Source organism: Microtus pennsylvanicus, chromosome 3 (assembly GCF_037038515.1).
Source record: "Microtus pennsylvanicus isolate mMicPen1 chromosome 3, mMicPen1.hap1, whole genome shotgun sequence".
In the NCBI taxonomy this organism is placed as follows: Eukaryota; Metazoa; Chordata; class Mammalia; order Rodentia; family Cricetidae; genus Microtus; species Microtus pennsylvanicus.
In genome coordinates this window covers 54,717,063-54,738,721 of record NC_134581.1, presented here as the reverse complement: position 1 = coordinate 54,738,721, position 21,659 = coordinate 54,717,063, and the positions used below count along the sequence as shown (strand labels likewise).

The window sequence follows — 21,659 nt, the reverse complement described above, 5'->3', positions numbered from 1 at the left end:
TTGCACAGCAAGTGCTTTAGCCACTTAGCTAACTAACAATTTTTTATAAGGAACTAGGCAGATGGCTCAGTGGCTAAGAGAGTCTGCTGCTCTTCCATAGAACCTGAGATTGGATCACAGCACCCACATTGGGCAGCTTACAACTGCATGCGGCTCCAGCTACAGGGCATCTGATGCCCCTCTTCTGGTCTCTGTAGACACCTGCACACACATGACATATACTCACACACACATATACACATACATATAAATTAAAAAGCCAGGCAGCAACCTTTAATCCCAGTACTCAGAAGGCAGAAGCAGGCAGATCACTGTGAATTCAAGGCCAGTTTGGTCTAAACAAGGACAGCCAAGGCTACACAGAGAAACTCTGTCTCAAAAAACAAACAAACAAAAAAGAAACATTAATTAAAAAAAAAACTTCTCTAAATATTCTAGGAAACTCAAGACAGCAACTCAGACAAGCACTTTTAAGAAGCGGTGGTGGCGCCGGGCGGTGGTGGCGCACGCCTTTAATCCCAGCACTTGGGAGGCAGAGGCAGGTGGATCTCTGTGAGTTCGAGACCAGCCTGGTCTACAGAGCTAGTTCCAGGACAGGCTCCAAAGCCACAGAGAAACCCTGTCTCGAAAAACAAAACAAAAAAAAGAAAAAAAAAAAAAAGAAGCGGTGGTGGCGCACGCCTTTAATCCCAGCACTTGGGAGGCAGAGGCAGGCGGATCTCTGTGAGTTCAGGACCAGCCTGGTCTACAAGAGCTAGTTCCAGGACAGGCTCCAAAACCACAGAGAAACCTTGTCTCGAAAAACCAAAAAAAAAAAAAAAAAAAAAAAAGAATTTACATTCTGGGCTAGAGAGATGGATGGTTCCGTGGTTAACAGCACTGGCTACTCTTCCAAAGGTTCTGAGTTCAATTCTCAGCACCCACATGGTGGCTCTCACCATCTGTAAAGAGGTCTAGTGCCCTTTTCTGGCCTGTAGGCATACACGCAGGCAGAATACTGCATACACAATAGGTCTTTTTTTTTTTTTAAGAATTAACATTCTAACATAATCCATTCCAAAGATATACTAATTTGTTATTTAGGTGCTCAGGAATGATGCTAGGAAAAATTGAAAGGTTTTCATTTCCCACAATTAAATTGTTTCTATAACAGAAGAAAACTTTGTATAAAAGTATAAAAATAATGCAATTCACAACAGTCTGTTGTCAGAGTCAAAAAGACTCAGGCAGTATTGGTTAGCCCTGTGTGTTGTAACAAACACAATGCAAAACTGGACCAAGGCTATGAAGTTATTTGATACAGCATGGGTGAGGTCTACCAGTAAGCTATATTCACTTGATTTTTAATTAATTATTGGTATCTGCATGTTCAGAAGCTGTGGCAGTTCGAAAGAAAATGGCCCCCACAAGGAGAGGCACTATTAGGAAGTATAACTTTGATGGAGCAAGTGTGGCAATATTAGGTGTGGCTTTGTTGGAGTAGGTGTGACCTTCTTGGAGGAAATGTGTCACCATGGGGGTGGGCTTTGAGGTCTCCTATTCCCAAGCTATGCTGTATGGTAGACAGTTTACTTCCTGTTGCCTGCTGGTCAAGAGGTAAAACTCTCAGCTCCTTCTCAAGCACCATGTATGTAGGAATGCTGCCATGCTTCCTGCCATGCTAATAACATGCTTGATTGCCATGCCAATCAAATGATTTCCTTACCCAGTGGTGGTGGTAGTGCACGCCTTTAATCAGGAGGCAGAGGCAGGCAGATCTCCGTGAATTAGAGGCCAACCTGGTCTACAAGAGCTAGTTCCTGGACAGGCTCCAAAGCTACAGAAAAAACAAAAAAACAAAACCAAAACAAAGACAAAAAACAAATAAACAAAATGTTTTCCTTTATAGGAGTTGCCATGGTCATGGTGTCTCTTCACAACAAAGGAAACCCTAACTAAGAAAGAAGTTTTTACCATTGCTAAATTTCTCTCTGAAGGCGTAAGTCACAAACAATGCCACACCAATTTGGGATTATGATTAATAGGGTGATATTTATTTAAAGGGGAAAAACTTACAGATCACTGTCCCAGGCAACAGCCCTCTACGCGACCAGGAGTCTAGTCGGGCGGAGCAGGAAGTGAAGAAGGAGAGGAGAGGGAAGTGGCCGCTTTTTTAAAGGGAGAGAGACCACGCCCCAAGGGGCTGGTATCTCAGCGGCGATAGGCTGGAGGAGTGGGAGGACCTCCCGCAACATCTCTCAATGCCACATTCACTTTCATAATCCCACAAGGAGGGGTTTTGACCCATAGTGTCAGAAATTGAGTTTGCTGTCATACCTGGCTTTCTAGAATGATTTTAAGTCCTCATTACATGGCTTCATCTTGCTCTTCCTTCAGGCCTTTTTCAGATGTCAACTTTGACATAAATCTCTCCTGATCTCACTATTTAAAAGTTTGTTTTTGTTTTTTTTTTAATGTATACAGTGTTCTGACTGTATGTGTGCCTACAGGCCAGAAGAGGGCACCAGATCTCATTACAAATGGTTGTGAGCCACCATGTGGTTGCTGGGAATCAAACTCAGGATCTCTGGAGGAACAGTCAGTGCTCTTAACCTCTGAGCCATCTCTCCAGCATTTTTTTTTCTCCCCAGAGTTGAGGACCAAACCCAGGGCCCTGTGTATAGGCAAGAGCTCTACCACTGAGCTAAATCCCCAACCCCATGACCTCAGTATTTAAAAGTCAGTGGTAGAGTACTTGTCAAGTATGCACAAGGCCCTGGTTCAACAACCAACAAAAGTAAATAAAATAAAATGAAATTACAGCACCAATCACCCTATAAATGTAGCACTTTGAACCCTTTTTCCTATCTTATTTTTTCTCCATAGAACTTACCATTTAACATATAAATTATTTATTTATTTATTTTCAATTTACTAAGATGAAAGCTTCAAATGTGCAGACATTTTCTACAACGCCCCACTCCAGGGGCTGAGAGATGGCTCAGTGGCTAAGAGCATTTGCTCCGAAAGTAACAGGACTTGACTACTGAAAGTTTCAAGTTCAGTGGAGACACCAGATGTCCTCTGCCCCTCCTTCTGCTAGGACCAGACACAGCAAACATTAGGTAATCCATGAATATTTGTTTAATACAGTTGGCAACTCCCTGGTAGCTGAGATCATGGGCCTTTTACCACCACTTCCACTGAACTTCAGAGTGTTCACAAGAGACAGAAATGAGAAAGTAGCACACAGAGTTATGTCATCATATACATTGAAGAGAAGTCCATTTGGATGAGCCTCATATCCCTCCCCCCAATCCTTGTCCTTGAAAGCTGGATACTAAGAAACACATTACATATTAAGAAATATTTAGTTGGCTCTGGTTGTGTGGGCCTCCCCAGATACTGGGGAGGTTGAGGCAGAAAAGCACAAGTTCAGAGAGAGTTCAGAGAGAGCCTGGGACACTTACAGAGATTGTGTTAAAATAGAAAGTAAAATCAGGGCTGGGGATATTGTTCAAAGGTGGTTGCTTAGCATGCACAATACCCTTACTTTAGCGGGCAGCGCTATGGAAGAAAAAAAAAAAGGAGGGATTTGTATTTTTGGTCTGAGATTTACAAAGATGAAAATACAGCAGGCTCAGCAAGAATAAATTAAAGGGGAAATGAAGAACACAAATAAGTTCTAATGTCACATCCACTTTAGTGAAGATGCTAGATTAAATGTCACTGATAGAGCATAATAAACAGATCAGGAAATATGAGCTTTAGAAACAATGCAAATTTGGCCAAAGACTCCTCCGGCAGGTGCCTTTGTTTCACTCTATGGAGACTTTTATCACAAATTCCAGCCTGAGGAGCAGTGGAGGTGTGCCTACCTTTCTTTCATGCTTTATAACTTCCTCAGCTGTCTAACATAACAGGTAATTATCTGTCAAACAGCCATTTCATCTCCTCTCAGGGGAAACTGCTCACCAGTCATTTAGAAAATGTTTCTTTTGGGGGAGAGATGGCTCAATGGTTAAGAAGATTGCCTGCTCTTCCAAAGGTCCTGAGTTCAATTCCCAGCAACCACATGGTGGCTCACAACCATCTGTAATAAGGTCTGGTGCCCTCTTCTGGCCTGCAGGCATACACACAGATAGAATACTGTATACATAATGAATAAATATTTTTTTTTTAAAAAAAAAGGAAAATGTTTCTTTCTCATTTTCCTAACAGGGAGGAAAAGGTTAGTACTTTTTGGCAACTATACTCATTTAGAGACAAATAAAAATTTTTGCTCAATTCTGCAAGCCTCACTTAGTCCTTGTATTAAAAATGATCAATAGCTGGGTGTGGTGGCACACGCCTTTAATCACAGCACTCTGGAAGCAGATGCAGGCTGATCTCTGTGAGTTCGAGGAAAGCCTGGTTTACAAAAATAATCAATAACTCCTTAACTCCTTAATTATGTCACTCTTCCCAATAAATCCCCAAGTGAATTTTTTTGGTTTTTTTGGGGGCAGGGTTTCTCTGTAGCTTTTTTTTGTTTTTGTTTTTTTGTTTTGTTGAGACAGGGTTTCTTTGTGGTTTTGGAGCCTGTCCTGGAACTAGCTCTTGTAGACCAGGCTGGTCTCGAACTCACAGAGATCTGCCTGCCTCTGCCTCCCAAGTGCTGGGATTAAAGGCGTGCGCCACCACCGCCCGGCTCTCTGTAGCTTTTGAGCCTATCCTTGAACTAGCTCTTGTAGACCAGGCTGGCCTCACCACCCGGTTCCAAGTGAATTTTATATACATTTCTCTCTCTCTTTCTCTCTCTCTCTCTCTCTCTCTCTCTCTCTCTCTCTCTCTCTCTCTCTCTCTCGCGTATGTGTGTGTGTGTGTGTGTGTGTGTGTGTGTGTGTGTGTGTGTGTGTGTGTACGGTGTCTGAAGTAGGGCCTTGTGCATCCTGGCCAAGTACTCTACCACTGAGATACAGCTCTAGTCCATGACTTAGAAATCTTTTGCCCGCCTCCTAAGGACAAACAACAAAAGCCAACAGTCAAGAAACAAATTCACTGGCAAGAACACATATTTGTTGTAGGTTTTAACTTTGGGGAAAAATACATAATATATGAAATTAGGCTCTGAAATCCTGTTTGCTGAAAACTGACTCCAACACTGAGGTGAGGTCAAACAGAAGCTGGAGGCCACAAGCACAGCAGGTCTAAAGTAGCAGCACATCCTGAAAGCAACTGTGCTCTCGAATAAACACTGCAATCAAGATGGATTTTGTATGTGTATGAAACTTAAAGAATAAATAAAAGGCAGTTTTAAAAGTAGTTCTCATTTACATTTCCCTTCAAAGCAACTCAAAGAACCAGGTATGGTAGTATGGGAGCTGGGAGCTGGTAATCCCAAAACTCTAGAGGCTAGCACAGAAACAGCCTGAGCAACACAGCAAGGCCAGGCACAGAAGCAAATGCCACAATCCCAACATTTGAAGGTGCACACATAAGGATAAGAAATTCATGGGCAGGGGGCTGGAGAGATGGCTCAGCGGTTAAGAGCACTGACTGTTCTTCCAGAGGACCTGAGTTCAATTCCCAGCAACCACATGGTGGCTCACAACCATCTGTAATAAGATCTGGCGCCCTCTGGCCTGCAGGCATACATTGAGGTAGACTTTCTATACATACATACATACATAAATATACACATACATACATAAATAAAATCTTTTTTAAAAAAAAAAAAAGAAAGAAATTCATGGGCAGGGAAGGCTGGAGAGATGGCTTGGCAATTAAGAGTGCTGGCTAATTCTTCCAGAGGTCCTGAGTTCGATTCCCAGCAACCACATGGTGGCTCACAGGAGTACATACACACAGAGCACTCATATACATAAAATAAATAAATAAAATCTTTAAAAAAATTCATGGGCAGCATCGGCTAAATAGCAAATTTGAGGCCAACCTGTCCTACATGAAACCATGCACCCCACCACAAAGGAAAAAAAAAAATCCAACCAACCAACCAACTAGGCTACCATCCTGATGGAATGGAACATTATCTTAAAACTATGATCCTTAGTCTTCATTCCATTGCCTGTCATATGACAATTAATAGTTAATTCTTTTCTCTTCGTGCTTTATTAATACTTACTATATGGTTATATAATATTCTGAGTAATAAAATATGGGAAATCTGTCACTTGGATAACAAAGAAGACCGGATGACAAACCAAGATGACAACTTGAATAGGTTATAAGAAAGTGAGGCCACACTAGGTCAAGCAGCTCATGTTCTCTAAGCCTTGGTTTGTTATCACAGGAAATGTTTGATTCTACCAACAGCAGGCCTATTGTGCTTGTGCCTCCCTAGCCCAAGTTTACTGGCATTGCCATGAACGAGACCTTTATAAGTCCCAACCTGGACGGCAGCAGTCTTCCCACTTCAGAGCCTTTCCAACCCATCTTCCACATCTCAGCCAAGGAATTTTCCTCAGGCAGGGCTCCTATCACCCTATTGCTTCATAAAAACTTTCTACACACTCTTCCACATTTCCCAGTTACTAGAGAAATGGATCTTTCTTCTGTGCTCTATCATCCTGGGCTATCTACCATCTGACCGCAACCTACTTTCCGGGCTTGTCTGCTGCTTCCTCTTCACACTGCCCCGCAGATGGGCTTGCCACATTAGCCACACAGACCCCGACTTCCCACCTGTGCCTTTGCTCCCATTATCTTCTCATTTGGGAATATGCTTTTCTATTAAATAAGGAAGAAGACTTCAACAGCAAAACCTCATTTTTTTTTCATCTTTTTTGCCAACATTATGTAAGTTACTTTAAGTGTTTTTTTTTTTTTTGGCGGGGGGGGGGTGATGGTTTTGAGACAGGGTTTCTCTGTGTAACAGTCCTGGCTACCTTAAGTTTTCTTTGAAAGAAGGGTAATGATACTTTTTTTTGGAATTGTTTTGTTTTTATTTCATTTTAGGTGTTTGGCTGTTTTGCCTGCATGTTTTTCTGTGCACCACTGTCTGCAGTACCCAAAGAGGCCAAAAGATGCTGGATCCCTGAACCAGGAGTTACAGACTCTGTGCATTACCATGTGGTTGCTGGGAACTAAATCTATGTCCTCTGGAAGAACAGTCAGTGCTCTTAACCACTGAACCATCTTTTCAGTATCTTGTTTTGTTTTTGACACAGGGTCTCACTGTGTATCCCTGGATGGCATAGAATTTGCTTTGTAGACCAGTATGGCCTTGAACTTACTGAGATCCACCTATTTCTGCCTCTCAAGTGCTGGGATAAAATTTATGTGCTACTGTGCCTGTCCCATATTTCTGTGAGGTTTAGAAAACAACATACATATACAGAATGAGCATAGCACATATTTAGTGGTTGAGAGTGACAGTTTTTTATTATTCCCCAAAGTGAAGACAAGGATATGGAATCTCTTCTAACTAAAAATTACATTTCCCTCCTCCAAGTTCTGAAAGATAGTTTCTCTCACCACCTTGTTCTCTCCTCCTTCCACCCCACCCCTCTCAGACTCTCAGGTCTCACAATGCAAAGCAGGCTTGAATTTACAATCCCATAATCCTTTTTTAAAAAAAATTAATTATTATGTATACAATATTCTATCTGTGTGTATGCCTGCAGGCCAGAAGAGGACACCAGACCCCAATACAGATGGGTGTGAGCCACCATGTGGTTGGTGGGAATTGAACTCAGGACCTTTGGAAGAGCAGGCAATGCTCTAAACCTCTGAGCCATCTCTCCAGCCCCTCCTGTAATCCTCTCGCCTCAGCCTCAAGAATGCTGGGGTATAGTCAGCTTTGGCTTCTTTAAAGTTACCTTGGGCAGGGGATATATGCTGTGGAACAGTGCTTGTAGAGCATGTTTGATGCTCTGGGTTTAACCCTAGCACCACAGAAAACAAAATCACGTTTTGGTTTTGTTTTTTGGTTTTTATTGTTTTTTTTTTTGTTTTTGTTTTTTTTTTTTTTGAGACAGGGTTTCTCTGTAGCTTTGACCCTTCCTGGAACTAGCTCTATAGACCAGGCTGACCTAGAACTCAGAGATCCACCTGTCTCTGCCTCCTGAGTGCTGGAATTAAAGCCGTGCTCCACGACCTCCCAACCTCACTTTTTGATTGTTAATACAACTCTTTAGTAACCTCTCATGTATCCAAGGGCAGAACCTACACCTGATTTATCTTATTTCCTTTAATATCTATAATGGTGTCTCACTTATACTAGGACCCAAATATCTACTGATAGATGAATAATTACACAAGAAAATCTTTTTCCTTTCTATTTTTTTTTGGGTTGTTTTGTTTGGTTTTGTTTTTATAAGATAGGATCTCACTATATAGCCCTAGCTGGACTGGAACTCACTATGTAGACCAGGCTGGCTGGAAACACATACCTACCACTGCCTCCTGAATGCTGGGACTAAAGGATTATCACTCCTGGCACATAAGAAAATCTTAAGAATTATATGTTATCTAGTAAAAAGCTACTGGGCTAACAAGACAGATCAGTGGAGAGAGGCTTTTGCTACTAAGCCTGAAGACCTGAGTTCAATCCTCAGGACCCAAGAAGTGGAAGAGAGAACTGACTTCTGGAATTGTCCTCTGAGCTCCACACACATGCACCGAGAGACTCCTTTTGAAATATAGTTATTATCTATATACATATGTATATGTATGTTTGTCTGTGTTTGGGTGTATGTACATGTGAGCACAGGTATTCATGGAGGCCATGCTGTATTCCCTGGAGCTGGAGATAGAGTTATAGGCAGGTTTGGTTTGAGTGCTGGGAACCAAACTGGGATCCCCTGAAAAAGCAGCAAGTGTTCTAAACTGCTCAGTCATCAAACAATCACCTAAAAAAATCATTAAGGTCTGGAGAAATGGCTCCACAGTTAAGACACCTGCTGCTCCTGCAGTGGTGGACTTTCATTCTTAGCCCTCAAAGGGGAGTTCACCATCGACGCTTCTAGTTTCAGGGGTACAGTCTTCCAGGATCCCTACAGGCACCAGACATGCAAGTAGCACACATACATACGAGTTAGGCAAAATCCTCAAACGTGAAATAAAATAAATACGAAAAGAGAAACAAAAATAAATATAAAACATCTTTTTAAAAAGGTTACTATTAAAAAAACTACAGGATGGTGGCACATGACTTTAATCCCCGCACTCAGGAGACAGGCAGGCAGATCTCTGAGTTCGAGGTCAGCCTGGTCTACAGAGGGAGTTTCAGGACAGTTGGGGCTACACAGAGAAACCCTGTATCCAAAAAATAAAAAAATCACAGAGGCTAGAGATGGCTGTTCTTCCAGAGAACCCAGGTTTGATTCCCAGCACCCATGTGGTAGTTCTCAACCACCTGTAACTCCAGTGCCAGGGGGTTTGCTAGCCTTTTCTGCTAGCAGTACATATATATACATTGTTATTTATTACACAGAACATTAGAAAAAGTGGCACTGCTAGACATGAAAGTACATGTCTTTAATGCCAGGACTTGGTGAACACAAGCGGGCAACACTTTGGGAGTTCCAGCCTAGCCTAGTCTATGTAGTGAGTTCCCAGCCATTCATAGGTACAAGTGAGAACCTTTCTCAGAACCAAAATCAAAACCAAAATACAAAATGGTACTATTCCACATCTTTCTTTTTTTTTTTAAATATTTATTTATTATGTATACAATATTCTGTCTGTATGTCTGCAGGCCAGAAGAGGGCACCAGACCTCATTACAGATGGTTGTGAGCCACCATGTGGTTGCCGGGAATTGAACTCAGGACCTTTGGAAGAGCAGGCAATGCTCTTAACCACTGAGCCATCTCTCCAGCCCTTCCACATCTTTCTTTAGAACATAAAGTGGAATGTTTTCTTGCATTAAAGCGCACATATGCACACGCGCGCATACACACACACATAGTTATAAATGCACACATATAACAAACACACACACTGTTATTCCTTAAACCATTTTTGTTTTTCATTTTTTCAAGACAGGCTCCCTCTGTAGAACAGGCTGGCCTCAAACTCACGGAAAACCACCTGCTTCTACCTCCTGAGTGTTGGGATTAAAGGTGTGTGCCACCACCGCTGGGCAATCTTAAACCATTTCCTTTTTTAAAAAAATTATCTATTGCCGGGCGGTAGTGGCGCATGCCTTTAATCCCAGCACTTGGGAGGCAGAGGCAGGCAGATCTCTGTGAGTTCGAGACCAGCCTGGTCTACAAGAGCTAGTTCCAGGACAGGCTCCAAAACCACAGAGAAACCCTGTCTTGAAAAAAACCAAAAAAAAAAAAAATTTATTTATTTTAGGTTCACTGATGTTTTGCCTGCCTGAGTGTCTATGTGAGGATGCCAGATCTCCCGCAAATGGGATTACAGACAATTGTGTGCTGCCATGTGGGTGCTGGGAATTGAACCCAGGTCCTCTGGAAGAGCAGCCAGTGCTCTTAACCACTGAGCCATCTCTCCAGCCCTCTCCTTAAACCATTTTCAAGTGAATACTTGATACCCAAACTTCAAGCAACAATAATAACAGTATGTTCTGACCACTATGAACTCTAATAAATGTTCTAATCTTCTTAAACATTCTGATTGTATATCCTCTACCTCCTTCAAGTGAGTCTTGACCTTAAAGAAGTGCTTGAGGTCAGCTGGCTATTAATGACACAGTGTTTCCTTTCATGTTGTGTCTTAGACAACAGCCCTTATAGTCTCTTGAGAATCTTCTGAGGTATATTATGTGCAGGCAAATTCTGTCAGCAGAACTCACAGACAGATAAGACAGTGCTACTGATAGGACCCTGCACTGAGTCATACCCCATCCCCTCGGGCTTTATGCATTTATTTTAGTTATTATGAGACTACAGCCCAGGCAAGTGTAGAATTCAGGGCTCTTCTTGCCTCAGACTCTTTGAGCACTACTAGCATGCACCACCACTCCCTGCTTCCCTCACAGATTTAAAAAGAGAATTAGGGATTTGGCATTTTCAAGGCCTGGCTTGAATGTTGAACATTACTTCCTTCATGTTCTAATTTCTCCCTTTTTAGATCCAGAAGACCCAGTGACAGAAGCTGGTGATTTCCATGCAAAGGGAGATCTGCATCTTCCAGACACCAAGATGCTTAGATTTTGTTTGTTTGTTTTTCGAGAGAGAATGGTTTCTCTGTGTAGCCCTGGCTGTTCTCCAAGTCACAGAGATCCTGCCTCTGCCTCCTGAGTGCTGGGATTAAAGGTACACTAACACCTCCGGACACTTAGATAATCTTTAAAAAAAAAATGGAAGAAGTCATATTCTTCTCTCTAAAAGGACTGAAATTCTACTCTTGGTGTCAGTTGCTAGATAGAGGGACCCAGTGGAATTGTCTCAGCAGTACCTTGAAGGTAGGATCTGGTCTCTCATAAAAACCTTAACATCAAATAGACTAACAGAAAGCTGGCATGAGAAGAATGGGTTCTGTTGGGAAGAAACAGAATAATCAATGACCTTGGAGATTTCAGACAAATCTGAATTTCTTTTGAAGGCAAAGATAAAAATAGCACAAACAACACAGACGTGTAAAAACAAAACAAAGGCCACCAACTCAACTTGTTAGGTCTGGAGAACTGCTCACAACCACAGCTGCTAATGGTTATGGATTTGGCAATCAAAATGTCTTTGTTAAAAAAAAAAAAAGTTTGAACTGCCTCACTATTGAGGTTACAAACCACAGCCTTGATGCATTGTTGCAGTCAACATCCTCCCCACTGTTTTTGAGAGCTTACAGCTGCTGCTGGCAGATAAAATGCTGGCACACAGCAGGGGCTCCTTCCAGGGGAATACAGGAGAAGCTCTGAGGAGATGGCTCTCATCTACCTATCTCTCCCAGTCAGCCTGCAGCCCTTTCTTTACATTCCTTCCCTGTCTAGGTTCATCCCCTGCCATTACTCAGAGGAGAGTTGAGGGTTTAGTGGGAAGTTTTTTCTTCCTGGTACAACTTAGCCATGCTGACTAAACTTGCCTTAAGAAGATAAAAGTAAGTCTGTTCAGCACACACTCTTTAAAAGGTCGTTTAGAGTATAGTGAACTTGACTTTAAAAGAAACAAATCTCTTCTTACTCTTTTTAGAAAACTAAATGATCACACTATGCCAAAAATAGTGAGGCTTAGTATATTTTAATTTATCAGACAGTCCAAGAATGTGAGGTCAGAAATAAATTACTAAGTTTCTTTGGGGAATGAAAATGCTAGCTGAAGAAAAATGTGGTCTAAGTCACATAGGAAGTTAGTTTCAACTGACATAAAATTTGTTAGTGTCACAGTTTCTCAAGGAAAATTCGACTCAGCTGGTTGATAAGAATTCATGTTGAGATGCTAAAGACACAGAGTAGAAACTGTTTCCTGGACGGTTATTGCTCAATAAGTTGGACTTAAGAGGACAAAGAAAAGCCCAATGTGCATTCTAAATTGTGCACACTAGGACTACAGCTATGTAGTTTGCAAACAGGCACCGAGTGTGTTTGAGGAGGACAGGGTAGCATCTCAGTGGTAGAGCACTTGCCTAGTATGCGCAAGGTCCTGGGTCTGATAGCTAACACCACTTCAGAGAGAAAAATGTTTAGGAACACTGTATTCTATCATCTCCCTCTCAGAGAACCTTAATTTGTACTTGTATATAAAAGCCTCTGAGAAACTCTATGGTAAACAAATTTGTTTAATTCAAAGATGTTTTCCAGATGTACACTAATTTCAGGGAACACCTACATGAAGTACTTTGTAAAATCCTAGGATAGGTCTGTTTCCCCAAAATACCAACTCATTTACTTAGAAATAAGATTTAGGCTAAGGGTGGTGGAGCACTTCGCTAGAATGAACAAGGCACTGGGTTTAATCCATCGTACCATAAATCAAACACTGCGATGACTCAACTAGGGTCAAGTACTTGCTGCTAAAGCATGAGGATCCGAGTTTGAGTCCCCAGAGTCATGTAAAGGTAAACACAGAAACATCTGTAAACCCAGATCTTCTACTCGGGGACAGCAACCATTTCTAAAGTGACAAGATCCAATGGAGCGAGAGAAAAAATTAATTAATTAATTAAAAAAACAAGCAAACAAAATTGACTATTATCTACTCTGAACAATATTCATATGATATTCTCAAACACAGAAAGTAAAGGAGAAAATCACAGAAAAGCTGATGACCACAAGAAAGGGGTATGAAATTTCAATGTTCAATGAAATCTACCAACTCCTAGCATTTTGGTATAAATTCACAGCATACCCAAGGATAATCCATAAGGAGAGTTGCCAGGGTCTCCATCATGGCACCCGTGGGAGGATTCTGGCATTCCTACATACTGTCCTCAGCAATTCCAGTACATAACACACAATAAATCCAAGCTCAGGGAGCGGCATCTGCTGACCTGAAGAAAGAGTATCCCTTGGGAAAACAAAATTTGTTAACTAGATCTCTAATGATAGCAATACCTGATATTTTAAGATGATAGTTTTCAATGTTATGGTTTGAATTTAAAAATGTCCCCTCCAGGCTTATGTGCTTGGGCATGTGGTTCCCTGGCTGTACTGGTACAATTTTGGGAAGTTGTGGGGTCCTGGATGGTAGAGATGGCTCACTGAAGGGTGGCCTTTGAGGGTTATAGCTCTAACTGTGGTCCTTCTCTCTCTGCTTGATGATCTGCCAAGCTGTGAGAAGCAGCAGGTGCAAGCTTCCATCACCAAGAACTGGACATTACTTGCCATGCCTTTCCCACTGTGTCCTCTGAAACCACAACCCAAAATTAATCTTCTCTCCTTTAGGGTTGCTCCTGTCAGATATTGTATCATAACAAAGAGAAAAGAAACTAATGTATTTATTTTCATAGCAGAAAGGGAGGGGCATGACATCAAAACAAATATAGGTGGAAAAGAAATAAAAGTACAGGTACCAGAGCATGGAGATGAAAGCCTTCATGGTCCTATGCCTTGTCTGGGTCTAGATTATATACTAGGGGCAGAGCAAAAGAACGGGAGTCAAATATCACACCTGAATGCATGCAGTGGACATAGAAGTAAACAGAAGAGACAGAGTAGGCAACCCTAAGAAAATCATTGGGGTCATGCCTGTAACAACATCACCTGGGAGGCTGAGGTAGGAGGATCAGATAATCTACACCTACAAATGGAGTTTGAGGCCAGTTCAGGCTATGGAAGACCCACGTTCAAAAAAAAAAAGCAGACATAGCAGAGTTTGGTGGCACTCCCAACATATGAGACTCTGTCTAAAGGAGTGGAGAGAGGAGAGAAGAGAAAAGGAGAGAAGAAAACAAAACAAGCAAATGAAAATGAAAGCCTGGATATGTATGGTGGTGGCCATCAATTAATCCCAGATCTTGAGGGTGCTGGAGAGATGGTTAAGAACACTGGATGATGCTGGGCAGTGGCAGTGCACACATTTAATCCTAGCACTCGGGAGTCAGAGGCAGGCAGATCTCTGTGAGTTCGAGGCCAGCCCAGTCTACAGAGCTAGTTAAAGGACAACTAGGGCTGTTACACAGAGAAATCCTGTCCCAAAAAACAAATAAACAAACAAACAAACCTGCCTGGCAGCTCACAACTGTAGCTCTAGTTCCAATTGCAGTTTGGATCTCTGGATCCGGTGCCCTCTTCTGGTTTCTGTGGGCACTGCCTGTATGGGGTGCACAGACATACAGGCAAGATACCCATACACACCAGGCAATGGTGGCACATGCCTTTAATCCCAGCACTTGGGAGGATAAGGCAGGTAGGTTTCTGTGAGTTTGAGGCCATCTTGGTCTACAGAGTGAGTTCCAGAACAGCTAGAGCTACATAGTGAGATGCTCTTTTGAAAAAAGAAAGAAAGAAAGACAGGAAGGAAGGAAGGAAGGAAGAAAACATTTGGGATCTGCGATATAGCTTAATGTTAGAGTAATTGACTAGAATGCATAAAGCCCTGGGTTCATACGGCACAGCCAGAAAAAAAAAAAGAAGGCAAACATTTGGAAAAATGAATTTAGCTGGGTGGTGGTGGTGACACACACCTTTAATCCCAGCACTTGGGAGGCAGAGGCAGGTGGATCTCTATGAGTTTGAGGCCAGCTTGGTCTACAAATTGAGTTCCAAGACAGTCAGGACTGTTACACAGAGAAACCCTGTCTCAAAAAAAACAAAAAAAACAAACAAACAAAAAAAGGAATTTACTGAGTGAAAGCTAAATTGAAGCACGTTTTCTTTTGGGGGGGGGGTGAGAAAGGGTTTCTCTGTGTAACAGCCCTATCTGCCTCTGCCTCACAATTAAAGTTGTGCAGTGCCACCACCACCCAGCATGAAGTACATTTTCTTATGCACAGTGTTAGAAGCACAAATGCTTAATTTAACTGCTCAAAGGACAGGAAAACAACACTGTAAGACTTTCTCTGCTTAGATTTGGTCATCTTGCCAGTCTGAACCCAAACTCTACATTTGAGGAATTTCACAATGAAGTTACAGTTCTTTGGTGCCCCCTACTGTTCAAATGTGTTTGAATCATGTCAATTTAATGTTTATGGAGATTTTAAAAATTAAATACATATGTATGTTCACTTATACACACATACCCCAACATGGCACAAATCAAACCACATTCAAGCACATTTGCCCATCATGAGTTTAATGGTCTGGAAGAAATGCTTCAGGATACGACAAAAAACAAGCAAACAAAATTAGACTATTATCTACTCTGAACAATATTCATATGATATTCTCAAACACAGAACGTAAAGGATTAATCTACATCCACCATGCAATCAAATGAAAAGTGGTATTTTAGAGTTTCTTCATTAAAAGAAATTTTAGCTTTTTTTTTTTTTTTTTTTTTTTTTTTTTGACAAACATCCTCACTCACTCTGTAACCCTGGCTGGTCTGGAACTTACTATGGAGACCAGGCTGGCCTCCAGATGCCTCTGCCTCCCAAGTGATGGGATAAAGGTGTGTGTCATCTGGCCCAACCTAAAAAACGAAGCCTAAAGAAAGGATGAAGACCTTACACTTCCTTCCCTGGACTGTAATGGCAACTGTTTTTCAGAAATGTAGGTCTGCTACTTCCCCATACACTGAAAACTAAGCCATCTCTAAGTGCTTCTATTTCTGACCTATTCCTAGTCTCCCTCCAATGTACATTTACAAAAACATTCTCCTGGAGCTGGGGGTGGTGATTGCATGCTTGTAATCTCAGGACTCCAGAAGCAGAGGCAGGAGGATAATCACAAGTACAAGGGCTCTATGTAAGTTCCAGTTCAGTCTGGGACAGGGCACAAAACAAACCAGGACACGACACAACAGACGCTTTGGAGGCAGAGAAAGTAGGACCATGAATTTGAAGCCAGCCTAAGCTGTGCCACAAGTCTCTCAAGGGGAGGGGGGAATATAAAGAGAGACCTTTCTTCTTCTGTCTTGATTGCTAGCACCTTACTGCCTTCAGAACAGTCTGTTAAGATGATCTAGAACCTGTCACGACAGTAAGCAAGTGCCTGCCCACGAGAAGAACTCAGTACTCACCTGCTCCTGAAATTGTTTCTGGGATAAACAATCAATTAGGTCCACACAGCCCAAAAGACAACCTGATGGATAATCATTTGGAAATTCCACATCTGAATAGAAGACAACAAAAGGAGAGGATGACTTTCCTCTTTTGTGACCCTGGAACTCAGGAATCTGCTTTCAATTCTGAACATAACTTTTTCCATTATCTATTTGTAGAAGCAAAGTCAAACAGTGAAGTTTATTATATGGCACAACTGCTTATATTTTAGCAAAAGTCCAGCGAGTGACTAGCTTTGCTTACTATTCATGTGCTAAAGTTGGAAGCTTTTGTTTTAGAAAAATCTTCTATATACCATCAAGGTTCAAGGACTCTATAGGTTAATACCAATCAAATTAATTATAATGTACTCACAGCTGGATTGGATTAAAGTTTGGTGGTGGGATGGCTAGCTTTAAATTTCAACTCCACATAACTGACAATCATGTAGAAAGAGTCTCAATGAGAGACTGTCAGCATTGGGTAGGAAGACCCAGCCCACTGCCAATAGCATTATTCTCTAAGAAGAGTCCTGAACTATGTGAGCGTGGAGAAGGGTAACCAAGTACAAGCCAGCTGAGATGTGGCCGTCTGTCCTTCATTGTGGCTATGAGGACAGAATCTGCTTCAAGCTCCTGCCACTGTGGCTTCCTACATTAATGGACTGAAATCTGGGATTATGAGCTAAAGCAAAGCAAACCCTTCCTCCTCTAAGTTGCTTCGGGTCATAGAATTTTATCACAGCCAAAGAAACAAAACTAGAACAGGAGATACAGTATTTTAGAAAGAAAGAAAAGCAGTTATACGTGATGAGGAAAAGAAAACCATAAAAGTATGATAAAACAAACAGAAGAATAAATGTAATTTTTTCTTTTCTTTTTCTTTTTTTTTTTTTGAGACAGGGTTTCCCTACATGCTTTGAACAGCCATCTGTGACTTATCACTCAACACACTAATAAGCTGAGTGTGGAGGCTCATCCCTCTTATCCTACTGTTTGGGGGGCTGAGGCAAGAAACTGCCTTGAGTTTGAATTAGTCTAAATACATGGTGAGTTCCAGGGCAGCTGGGCTCTGCTGAGATACCCAGTCTACAAATCAAATGAATAGACAAATGTGAGGTCTTAAGTCTCTTTAACACAAGAAAAAGCCAAAGGAAAAGGATATAGAAGATAAGAATTCAGGACAAAGGAAGACTAAAAACCAAGCATATATATGCAGCTGTTACCTTTTCCACGAAGAAGACGATAGGTAGCCTGGAGTTCTGAGACCTCTTGAGGGGAAGGTCTTTTGCCTGTAGCTGCAATCCAAAGTCTTCCTCTGTGAGGTGTATACCAGGATCTGCCCTCCACCCTTAAATAAATACAAATTTAATGGAAAGGCTCAAATTCTAGTTTCCTTGAAGAGCCCATAATATACAGCAAATCCTACAGCAAATTATTCTATTTCACCAAGAGTTCCAAAGAGGATATCACATCAAGAGAAATTTTTAAAAATTTATTTATTACGTTTACAGTGTTCTGCCTGCGTGTACACCTTTATGTCAGATAAAGGCACCAGCTCTCAATAAAGATAGTTGTGAGCCGCCATGTGGGTGCTGGGAATTGAACTCTGGACCTCCGGAAGAGCATCCAGTGCTCTTAACCTCTAAGCTGTCTCTCCAGCCCCAAGAGAGATAATTTTGTGAGCAATATTTCTCCCATAATATCTTTTTTTTTTTTTTTTGGTTTTTCGAGACAGGGTTTCTCTGTGGCTTTGGAGCCTGTCCTGGAACTAGCTCTGTAGACCAGGCTGGTCTCGAACTCACAGAGATCCGCCTGCCTCTGCCTCCCAAGTGCTGGGATTAAAGGCGTGCGCCACCACCGCCCGGCTCTCCCATAATATCTTTCCCATGAAGTTGAACTGAACTCTGCCAGCTAACCCGTCCTACCATTATCACCAGTCATTTCTCTCAACTCTTACCTGTCACCTGATCTCGGTAATTCAGATCTGGAATTGTTACTTGTTTTGGGATTTTTTTTGTTTGTTTGTTTTTCAAGACAGAGTTGCTCTGTAGTTTTGGAGCCTGTCCTGGAACTAGCTCTTGTAGACCAGGCTGGCCTCGAACTCACAGAGATCCGCCTGCCTCTGCCTCCCGAGTGCTGGGATTAAAGGTGTGTGCCACCACCACCACTTCAGATTTTTATAACACAAAGTTTATAATAATAAGTTATTACATTTATTTATTTATAGGGAGGGCACATATGAGACATGGCATTTTTATGGAGGCTAGAGGACAACTTGGAGGAGTTAGTTCTCTCCTTCCATTATATGAGTTCTGGGGATCAAACTTATATTGTCAGGGGCCAGGTGTGGTGGCTCACACCATTAATCCTAGCACTCAAGAGACAGAAGCAGATGGAGCTCTATGAGTATGAGGCCAGCCTGGTCTACATAGTTAATTCCTGGTCAGGCAGATATCTAGTGAGACCCTAAACACTTATGTGTATGTCCATATGTCTATATGTGTATATGCCACATATGTCCTCAGAGACCCAAAAAACATCAGATCCAACAGAGGGTTCTGAGCCATCTGACATTTGTTCTGGGTCCTCTAGAAGTACAGCAGGACTCTTAACCACTGAACCATCTCTACAGCCCTCTTTTTTTTTAATTTGTAAAGACACTTATCTATCTATTTATTTAAGCACATATATGTATGTGTACATGTACAAATGGAGGTCAGAGGACAACTTCTAGAAGCTGGTTTTCTTCTTCTACCATGTGAGTTATGGGGATCAAATTCAGTTAGGCTTGGTAACAAACACCTTTACCCCAATCTCATTCTTTCTTGGGGAGGTAGGGGTTGGTTTTTCAAGACAGGGTTTCTCCATGTAACAGTTTTGGCTGTCCTGGAACTAGCTCGGTATACCACAATGGCCTCGGACTCATTGAGATCTACCTGCATCTGCTTCCTGAGTGCTGGGATTAAAGGTGTGCACAACAACCACCTGGCCCCAATATCATTCTTAAAACAGGAAGTAGGGTTATGAATTTTTCATATTCTTAGTTTTCTAATTTATATGAATTACAAAAGTGTCAGACACACTGTGAGTCATCATTACGGGGAATGAACAAACGTATGCTTTCCCACTGGCCAAATAATCTCAATAGTTGCTAGGAAAATGGTCCCACAAGTGTGAAAGAAGCACCCACTGACTCCCAGAGGGTTAGTGGGTTAGTGACTGTGTGAGAGATGCTGTTCATCCTGTTCTGAGCGAGAAAAGATGAACAACACAGAACCAAACGGAGGGAGAAACGAAAGCATTCTGACTCCCGAAGCCGAGGAGTGCGTGCTGTCCGTCTCCTACTTTGGAAAAGAAAGAGAGCAAACAGGAAATGAATGAGAATAGACATCTGAGGGCTTGGCTGTCTTAGAAGAGAAGCAGTCATGTTTCTGGGTGCTAACAGCACTGCACACATGGTCTAACTGTCAAGTAACAAAGCCAAAGCAAGAAGGCAAGACTCCCAGTGGAAGAAGGTGCTTTAGGCACCTCAGTAAATAAAGGAGGAGTGACAGCGGCAAAATCTGTTCAAATGACTGTTTCTAAATATGGAAACAACTGAAGCATCAACAGTAGAGGGCATGAACATTTTGAAAACCTGAAGTTGGGCTGGAGAGATGGCTCAACGGTTAAGAGCATTGCCTGCTCTTCCAAAGGTCCTGAGTTCAATTCCCAGCAACCACATGGTGACTCACAACCATCTGTAATAAGATCTGTTGTCCTCTTCTGGCCGTCAGGCATACATGTAGACAGAATATTGTATATATAATAAATAAATAATTTTTTTTAAAAAAAAAAGAAAACCTACTTTTGTAATTCAGAGAAATCCAGCTTACCTTTGCCTGCAAAGTACTAGCCTGGGTTTCACAGCTACTCCTTTAGAAACTAAAATTCTATTTTTTAAAAGGTATATACTAATATATATATATATATATATATATATATATATATATATATCAGTTATATGTATAAGTGTATGTATATATATACACATTACCAGCACATAAAATTTTAGAAGATAGGGCTGGAGAGATGGCTCAGAAGTTAAGAGCACTGACTGCTCTTCCAGAGGTCCTAAGTTCAATTCCCAGCAACCACATGGTGGCTCACAACCATCTGTAATGAGATCTGGTGCCCTCTTCTGGCTAGCAAGCATACAGACAAAACACTGTATACAAATAAATAAATAAAATCTTTAAAAAAAAATTTAGAAGATAAGAGAAAAGGAAAAATGAGCATGTAGTATTAATGATAAATGAAATAAAAAACCCAAATGGGTGATAGGGGGCACAAACCTTTAATCCCAGCACTCGGGAGGCAGAGGCAGGGAGATCACTGAGAGTTTGAGGCCAGCTTGATCTACAGAGCTAGTTCCAGGACACCTAGGGCTGTTACACAGAGAAACTCTGCCTTGAAAAATCAGCAAACAAACAAACAAAAAAAAAAACCCAAGTAAATTATATAATAAGGTCTTACTAAGTATTGATTCACATAGGAAAACACAATGTAAATAAACATTACAGGCCTGACGTGGTGGTCCATCCCACTAATCCCTTTAATTCCAGTACTAAAGAGGCAGAAGTAGGCCCAGGAATTCAAGTTTGAGGCCATTCTGGTTTACATAGTAGTAAATTCCAGGACAACAAAGGCTCCATTGAGAAACCACGTCAAAAGAAAGAAAAAAAAAATCCAAAGCACTAACAGCAGCTAATAGTTAGTAACTGTTTCTAGGGAGTGAGATATACATGATCTCTTTCTAGCTATCTTTCTTCATTTAGCCTTATATTTATATGTACACAAATGAAAAAAAAGCAAAGTTTAAATATGAATTAAGAAGAAACACAATATGCTAGCTGGTGGCAGTACACGCCTTTAATCCTAGCACTTGGGAGGCAGAGGCAGGTGTGGATCTCTGAGTTTGAATTTTCCAATAGACTTTCTTCTAAAGATGAAAACACTGGTATTCTAGCTTCTCTGTAAACATCTTTAGCTCTTTTCTCTTTTCCTCTTCTGCAGTACTAAAGGTTAATCCAGGGCCTTATGCACATTAGCCAGTCATACTATCACTAATCTATACCCCAGGCCCTGG

General features: G+C 41.5%; 1 protein-coding gene across 5 annotated transcripts in view; it reads right to left on the bottom strand.

Annotated features, from left to right (window-relative positions):
• Trip4 (thyroid hormone receptor interactor 4) overlaps positions 1-21,659 on the bottom strand; it is a 59,278-nt gene that overhangs the window by 8,757 nt on the left and 28,862 nt on the right. For all 5 annotated transcript variants that reach the window (XM_075965480.1, XM_075965481.1, XM_075965482.1 and 2 more), the window contains 2 exons: positions 17,755-17,879; positions 16,508-16,599 (listed from right to left, as the gene is read on the bottom strand). In XM_075965480.1, coding sequence (XP_075821595.1) covers positions 16,508-16,599; positions 17,755-17,879 — 217 coding nt within the window. The remainder of the gene's footprint in view (positions 1-16,507; positions 16,600-17,754; positions 17,880-21,659) is intronic.